Genomic DNA, 8,186 nt, shown 5'->3' with positions numbered 1-8,186 from the left:
TACCCTGGGGGGACCGACAGCTCCCCGCTGCCCCTTTCAGCCCTGGACGGCGCCGGGGGAGTGAATACGGGTCCATGGGGCTTGGGGGCTGTGGATGATTCTCTGCTTGTGTCAGGGTGGCTGCCAACCTCCGCCCCCAAAGACGGTGCCCCTTGGAAGGGGCCCTGCTCTCTGAGTGTATCCCCGTGTGGGGGGCTGGGTTTCCCGTCACTGCTGCTCCCAGGAAATGGACCCGTGTGCCAAGCTCCCACGAGCCATTGCCATTGGCTCGGGCAGGGCGGAGGCGTGAAGGGCTGATACCAGGCCTGCTGCAGGAGACCTGGGCCTGAGGCCTGCTGCAGGAGAGCAGCAGAGAAACGGGCAGGCGGGGAAGAAAGCGGTCTTGGGGGCAGAAGGCTTGTGGGTCCAGCGCTGGAATCAAGAGAGCTGAGTGGTTGCTGAGCCCCTTAGTCTCGCTGTACCTCAGTTTCTCCTCTTTGTTTAGGCTGTGAGCTCCCCGGGGCAGTGCCCGGCACTGGGGGCCCCACCTCACGCAGAGCCAAGGGGTTGAGCTGGAACTCGGGGGGAGCCCCCGAAACGGGCAGGATCTGGGGAGGGGAGAAGAGGGGAGGCAGCGGGCTGCAAAGGGAGGGAGGGAAAGTCGGGGAGGGGCACTGCAGAGATTCTCTCTGCCAGACATTAATTTTTGAAGCCTCCCTTAATGATTTAACACCTGCTGCTCCCCCGGGAGGGCGAGGGGGAGGTCAGTGGGTTGTGAACTCTGGGTGAACTTGAGCTACGGAATCTGTGTAATTGTGTCACACACACACACACACACCCATGGGGGGGTGGGGGGGTGGGAAGAGCTGGCCCATTTAAAGGGCAGGTGTCCTGCTTTGGCAGGTGGGTAGGACGGGCTGGGCAAGCCCAGCTCTCGGGGTGGCAGTGAGCGGGCAGGGTGGATACCCAGCCCAGAGCCTGGCTCTTTGGGCCCCTGTGCAATGCTGAGGCCAGGGAGTGGGGCCAATGGCTACCTGCCCCCCCCCCGCCCCACACACACCAGAGGAGGGACCACACGTGGGCGCAGGGGGTGGTACCCTCTGGCCCTCGGCCTGCACTTCGCATCCCTGCATTAAATCTTATGGTTACAGCGCAGAACTGGGAGCCAGGACGCCGGGGTTCCATCCCAGCTCGGGGAGGGGAGCGGGGGCTGGGAGCCAGGACGCCTGGGTTCCATCCCAGCTCTGACTTGCTGTGGGCTTGGGGGTAAGTTCCTCCTCCCCCCGGCTCTGTGGATGCCTGGCCCCACCCTGCGAGGGGGAAGCGGGCTCGGAGCCAGAGCCCCTGACGGGGAGTCGGGCACATGGGGCTCTGTGTGGCCTGGGGCCGGGCGGGGCCGGGCACAACCAGAGGGGGGCGGGGCAGGGGCGGCTCGGGGGCGGGGCCGGGGGGGCCGGCAGGTTACAAAGCCGCTGGCCCCGGCACCCCGGAGCCGCGCTGACTCCCGGGCTGCAGGAGCCGCCCCGCGGACGGAACGAGCCGAGCCGAGCCGAGCCGAGCCGAGCCGAGCCGGGGCCCAGCGGCGGGTCCCTCCCAGGGGTCGGATCGGCGGTGTCGCTTCGCTCCCGGACCAGCCAGTGAGTTGCAGCCCCCGGCCGGCCGGATCCCTCCCCCAGCCCGGCTCCGGGAGCAGCCCCCGGTCCAGTTCCAAGCTGCCGCCTCCCCTGGGCTGGGATCGTGCTCGGACGGAGCGAGAGACGTCCAGGGCAGCTGGGGAAACTGAGGCAGGGGGCGGCTGGAAGGCGGGGGGCGGAGGCGGAAGCGGGGGGCGCCGCAGTGTGGAGCTGCCCGTGCGGACCCGGGCGGCTGGACCCGAACACGTGTTCTCAGGTGGGTCCCAAGGGTGGCGCCGGGGCATCCCGGGGACCTGCCGACCCAAGGCGAGCCCCGACACCCCCCGTCCCCCCCAGCAGGGCGCGCTCCCGTCTGGCAACCAGCTCGGGAACTAGGGCAGGGGGGCGAGTGATGAGGGGTGTGGGCGGGGAGGGGACATGGATATGGGGGGGCGAGGGGGGCTGTGGGGGGAGGGGGCAGGCTGAGTCAGGGGCTCCTCAGAGCTGGGCGCCGGTGGGGGGCGGCGTTGTAACCCATTTACACTCGTTCCGGGGGGGCCTGGCTCCCAGCCCTGCCGGAGACTCCGCCGCCTGCGGAGGGACCTGCCGGCTCCCTGGGTGGCATCTCGCCGGGGGGGGCAGGCAGGGAGGGGCGCCGGGCTAGGGGGCCCGGAGCAGGAGTGTTTCTCACCCCTGTGTGCCCAGGTCTGTGCCCCTGGAGGGGAAGGGCAGGCCCCGGTACAGGTGCCAGGACTGGGGGGGTTGGGTCCCCGGTACAATGGCGTGCGGGGAAGGAGATGGGGGCCGGGCCCTTGGTACGGTGCTGTCCCGGCTGGGTCCCTGGCATGATGCCACCCGGGGCATTGACTGGGTGCCCTGCAGGCGCTGAATCTGCCCCCTGTGCGCGGTGCCCCCCGAGGAGAGGTGCTGGGGCTCGAGCAGTTCATTCATAACTGGGGGGCCAGGCTCAGCCCAGACAAGCCATGGCACAAATTAAGCCCTGGGGCCCCCTCTCCCCTCCTCGGCGGTCAGCTGGATTCCTGGGGGGGGGCGCTGCAGCCACACAGGGGGCCCCCGGGGGCTGGGGCTCAATCTCCCCCACCCCCATATTGAGGCTTTTGTCCCTTTAAACACCCTCCCGTGCCCGCGGTGACAGTCTGCGCTGCCACCCCCGGCTCCCCTCTAATTAGCATCCGCCAGGAAGTGGGGATCGTCCCCGGGGGCTCCGCCTCGTCAGAGCGAAACACGTCACCGAGCCAAACAGCGGCCCCCGGAGAGACGGGCAGGCCCCGCAGTGCCAGGAGCTGGGAGTGACCCCGGCCCTGCTCCAGCCCCTCCGGGGCGGATGTCACTAGCCCCAGAGGGGAAGCTGAGAGAGGGGAGACCCATCCAAGACCCCACATTTCCTTAACTCCAGGGAGAGAACCCAGGAGTCCTGGCTCGCAGCCCTCCCCCATTCTAACCACTATTACCCTCTCTGAGCCGGGGAGAGAACCCAGGAGTCCTGGCTCCCAGACCCACCCCCCCAACCACTAAACCCCACTCCCCTCCTGGAGCCGGGAGAGAACCCAGGAGTCCTGGCTCCCAGACCCCCCCCCCCAACCACTAAACCCCACTCCCCTCCTGGAGCCGGGAGAGAACCCAGGAGTCCTGGCTCCCAGACCCCCCCCCCCAACCACTAAACCCCACTCCCCTCCTGGAGCCGGGAGAGAACCCAGGAGTCCTGGCTCCCAGCCTCCAGGAGCTGGGGGGATCACATTGGCTCTGTCCTGCCCGTCAGCGTGGGGGCGCGGGTGCCGGGTCTGTCTGTGCCCCCCCCCCCATGCCCGGCGCCCCCACCCCAGAGCCGGCCCGGCAGCGGGGCCCCTCCCCCGCGGCACTGGGGCGCTGGGAGCGGCCCCTCCTGCCTCGGTTTCCCGCAGCCGGGCAGACGCTTGGGCCCGGCCCGGGGAGAGGCCGGAATCTGCCCCCCTTGTTGGCCGGGGGGCGCCGCCGAGAGATGAGTTTGCTGGGCCTCAGCAGCCCCTCCCCAGCTGCAGATCCGGCCCCTCCCGGCGGGGGCGCGCGGAACCCCCCCGCGCGGTGTCCACGGCGACACACCCTCCCCCGGGGGCCGGGACACGGGGCTCGACGCTCGCTGACGCCAGCGGGGCTCCCGGGGGCTCAGTGAGGGCGTCAGGCGGGGGACGTGCGTTGCCGGGGGGCTCCCTGGTGCCCCGCTCAGCCGGAGCAGCAGCTCCTGTGGGGCGGGGCTGGCCGGGCCTGTGTGGGCACGTGGGGGGTGTTTGTGTGTGTGGGGGGCTGATCGCTGCACACCGGTCGGGAAGAACCCCCCCCCCCAAGCCCTGGGCAGATTGGCGGGGGGGGGGGGGGTCACCTGCCTCTGCAGTGGGGGCAGGGGTCACTTGCCGGTTTAAACTGGTGTAAATGGGGGAGGGTGGACCTTGGGGGTCTTTAAACCCAGCGCGGAGGAGCTGCTCTGGGTCTGCTGGGGGGGCATGGCTGGTGAGGTGGGGGGTTGAGAATGGACCTGGGGGGGACTGTCAGCATGGCAGGGGGAGCATGCATGCACTCTGCGGGGGCCCTGATGCCCAACTGGGCACTCCGTGCCAGGAGGTGCCTGCCCCAGGGGCTGTTATTTCACGCAGGTCAGTCCCGATCCATCCCCGGGCTGCTCCGGCTGGGTCACTTTGTGCCGGGGAATCAGAGGGAGCCCTGTGCGTCCTACTGATGCCCCGTTTCTCCCCTTCCTCCCGCAGGGGGCTGCGTCAGGCGTTGAGGAGCCGGTTAATCGAACGAGGGTTCCAGCACCGGAGCCGCCCTGGGAAGCGGAGCGGGGCTGGAATCCTGCGAGATGCACGGGGGCCGTAGCGCCCCGCTGCCCCTTTGAGCGGAGACAGTGCCAGGGAAGGGGCTCTGCCAGCCAGCAGCAGGGCGGGGCCCCCTGGGAGCAAGGGAAGGGAGCCCCTGCAGTTAACCCTGGCCATGGAAGGGGGGTGGCTGTGAGACCCCCAGCTGCTGCCAAGAGCCCAGGCTACTTGTGCCCATCTTCCCTGGGCAAGGGCAGCCATGGCCTGCTGGTGGGCCGGCTGGCTGCTCCTGCTGGCAGAGGCTGGGGGGGCCTGCCTGGAGCAGGGGACGCTGGAGTCCTGGGCGCAGGCGGCTCCACGGCTGGGAAACGCGTCCGGGTTCCAAGTCAGCAGCCTGCAGCGCCGCCTGCCCCAGGGGATCATCATCGGGGTGCGGAAGGGGGGCACACGAGCCCTGCTGGAGATGCTGGCGCTGCACCCCCAGGTGGCCGCTGCCCGCTCCGAGGTGCACTTCTTCAACCGGGAGGAGAACTACCGCCGGGGGCTGGGCTGGTACCGCCAGCAGATGCCCCTCTCGCGCCCTGGCCAGCTCACCGTGGAGAAGACCCCAGGCTACTTCTCCTCCCCCCGGGTCCCCGCGCGCGTCCGTGCCCTGGCCCCTGGCATGCGGTTGCTGCTCATCGTGCGGGACCCGGTGGAGCGGCTGGTGTCGGACTACACCCAGATCCTGCACAACCGCCAGGCGCGCTGCAAGCCCTACCCGCCCCTGGAGCAGCTCCTGGTGCGGGGGGACCGGGGCCTCGACACCCGCTACAAGCCCATCCAGCGCAGCCTCTACGCCCTGCACCTGGCCCGCTGGCTGGCCGCCTTCCCCCCAGCCCACATCCACGTGGTGGACGGTGGCGGCCTGATCCGCGAGCCCCTGGCCGAGCTGCGCCGCGTGGAGCAGTTCCTGGGCCTGGCGCCCCGGCTGGGCCCCGACAACTTCTACTTCAACCAGACCAAGGGCTTCTACTGCCTGCAGGCCGGGGCCCGCCAGCGCTGCCTGGACGAGTCCAAGGGGCGGCCACACCCGCCCATCGCCAAGCTGCTGCTGGAGCAGCTCTGCACCTACTTCAGCGCCCACAACGAGCACTTCTTCAGCCTGGTGGGGCGCACGTTCAACTGGTGCTGAGTGGGCCTGGGGCCCGCAGGGGCAGAGCCCCCCCAGGCAGAGGCTGTGAAATGTTGGTATCAGGACAGGCAGGGCAGCTCCCCCCACCCCCGAGCTCAGAGGACTTAGGTGCTCAGAGCAGGCTGCGAGGGGGGTCCTGCTGGGGCTGGATCCCCTGGGCACAGGAGTGTAGATGGGAAAGGGGGTGGGAGGAACCAATCAGGGCAGGAGCAGGGGGCTCCTCCCTGCCGGGACAAGGCCGAGGTCCACAGCTGCCCCAGAAGCACACTCCCAAAAGGGCCCAGAAAGAAACATTTGCCCCACAGAGCCGTGGGGTGAGGCAGAATAGCAGGGGGGATAAGGGACAGGGGCCTTCTACAATTCAGGGCATCTGCCTCCATATCCCCCCTTTCAGGCTACCAGCTCCCAACCTGCCACCTCCCTGGGGGGACTGGAGACCCACCTCTCCCAACAGAGGCATTTCCAGGCTGCCCCCTTTCCTGCCGGCTGAATTCCCCAGCCAGCCTGCAGGGTCTTCTCTGCGGGCTATACACAGCGTTATGGGCCCCCCTTGAGTTATGCCCCAGCCCTTCCTAAGCAAGCCCCAGCCTAAGGTGAAAACACGACAGAGCTCCCCTTAAACGCAACAGACACCCCCTCCCTTGGGTCAGGCTCACTCTGGCTGTGGCAGGCTGGCAGCTGAAGACAGGCGCCCCCTTACTCTGGCTTTTGGCTGACTCCCGCCTGGAGGGGAGGCAGGGTGTGGTCACCCAGTGCACTGCACAAGCCCTTCAGGCTGCAGCCCACAAGGCGCCCCCCCCCCATGAGAACCCCACCCCACACCGCAGGGGGGACTGGTGGTTGTGGTGGCCCAGCCAATGCCGAGCTCAGCTGCCCCCGGTCGCCCGTGGCCATTGCAGGCCGGTGCCCATGGAGCAGCTGGGCCAGCCCACCCGCCGGCAGCACGCCGAGGGAAGGAGCAGCCACAGGCCAGGCCAAGCACCCAGTCCTTGCACCTTCGCCCGCACAGGTGTCATGGCCGCTGAGAGCACTGTGGTTACCGCCCTCTAGTGTCTGGCTCTGGGAACAACAGCTGCCTGCGGCACCCTTAGAGATGGCAGGGGGTGCGGTTCTGGTGCTGGAGTCACTCACAGCCCATGGGTGGGCACGTCCCCCTCCCCCCGTTTGCTACGTAACTCAGAACACAGCCTCAGACCCGGAGCACTGAAGCGTGGCCCCCGCCGGCCCACCCCGCGTGAGCGTTAACAGTGCCAGGCCCCGGTCCTGCGTGGGGTTTGAGCCATCAAGGGCCTTGGCCTTGCAGCAAAGGAAATAGGGATGAACGCCCTTAGCTAGAGCACAGCCTCACACCCAGCCCTAGCTGAGCTCAGCCCTAGGGGCTCCCTCCCCCAGGGTAACAAACGGGGCTGTCTTCTCATTCCTGTATCCCACTGAACATCAGGGCTTTAACTTTTTGTCTGACCTGTCAGGGAGACCCAGCTGGGCGGATGCAGGGGCTGCTGCCGGCACTGAGGCTGGCTGCTGCCAGCTGAACGCACATTAAGTTTGCTGAGATTTTTTTAATTGGGTACAATAAACACTAGGGAAATGGTGTCTGCATTGTTGGGGTTGTTTGTTCCCCCAACCTGTTCCCTCAGTGCATGTTAATGAAGTGGGGGGGGGGGGGGGGAGAAAACCTGGACTTGTGCTGGAAATGGCCCACCCTTGATTATCACACACATTGTAAGGAGAGTGATCACTTTACATAAGCTATTACCAGCAGGAGAGTGGGGTGGGGGGAGAGAAAACCTTTTGTAGTGATAAACACCCATTTTTTCATAAAAACATCTTCCATATTTCCCACAGTATGCATCTGATGAAGTGAGCTGTAGCTCGTGAAAGCTTATGCTCAAATAAATTGGTTAGTCTCTAAGGTGGCACAAGTCCTCCTTTTCTTTTTGCAAATATAGACTAACACGGCTGCTACGCTGAAGCACAGAATGGAGTCCTGAGCAAAAGGCCCAGGGCCAAATTCCAATTTAGGGCTTTGCTCTGTAATAGAGATGAGAGGAAAGTTTTTCCCCTCCATCCAAAGCTTTGAAATAAGACAACTTTCCCTCTAAAATATGTATTTTTGAATGGAAAATGCTAAAATTCTACACGCAGGAGCCCTTCCACTGATGGGGTTAGATCCAATACATGCCCCTGGCAGGAGTGTGAGGATTTTCCACCCTGTCTGCTGCCCTGTACATCCTGTTACATAACTGCCAGACCGGACAGGAGAAGGGAGATGATTATTCCCACACTGACCATTTACGATGTCAATTTCCAGGTCTGACCTGAACGGACATTACCATGCTGAGCACCTTCCCCAGTACCTGACAACGTTTCTGTAAGAGCTCCACACACTGGGGGCTAAGAGGATGGGCCCCTTGGAAGCAGCCATAAAGAGCCCTCTATCAAGTCTCTCTTCCCTACATACATACTTTAGATTACATTCAAGTCACTCCTTAACTTTCTCTTTGAGGCGTTATATAGCTCAGCCTCCTTGAGTCCCGCACTATACCCCATGTTTTCCAACACTTTAATGGTTCTCATGTCTCTTTTCTCAACCCTCTCCAATTTTTCAGC

At 65.6% G+C, this 8,186-nt stretch overlaps 1 protein-coding gene across 1 annotated transcript; it reads left to right on the top strand.

Annotated features, from left to right (window-relative positions):
* The first annotated feature begins 4,573 nt into the window (after positions 1-4,573).
* Positions 4,574-5,664, top strand: LOC140903694 (heparan sulfate glucosamine 3-O-sulfotransferase 1-like). The gene has a single exon (XM_073325390.1). It carries the CDS (start codon positions 4,662-4,664, stop codon positions 5,574-5,576), a length of 915 nt encoding a protein of 304 aa, XP_073181491.1. The 5' UTR covers positions 4,574-4,661; the 3' UTR covers positions 5,577-5,664.
* The last annotated feature ends 2,522 nt before the right edge of the window (positions 5,665-8,186 follow it).

This window comes from Lepidochelys kempii, chromosome 26 (genome assembly GCF_965140265.1).
Source record: "Lepidochelys kempii isolate rLepKem1 chromosome 26, rLepKem1.hap2, whole genome shotgun sequence".
NCBI lineage: Eukaryota > Metazoa > Chordata > Testudines > Cheloniidae > Lepidochelys > Lepidochelys kempii.
The sequence above is the reverse complement of the archived record's forward strand: the minus strand, read 5'-3'. Positions and strand labels throughout refer to the sequence as shown.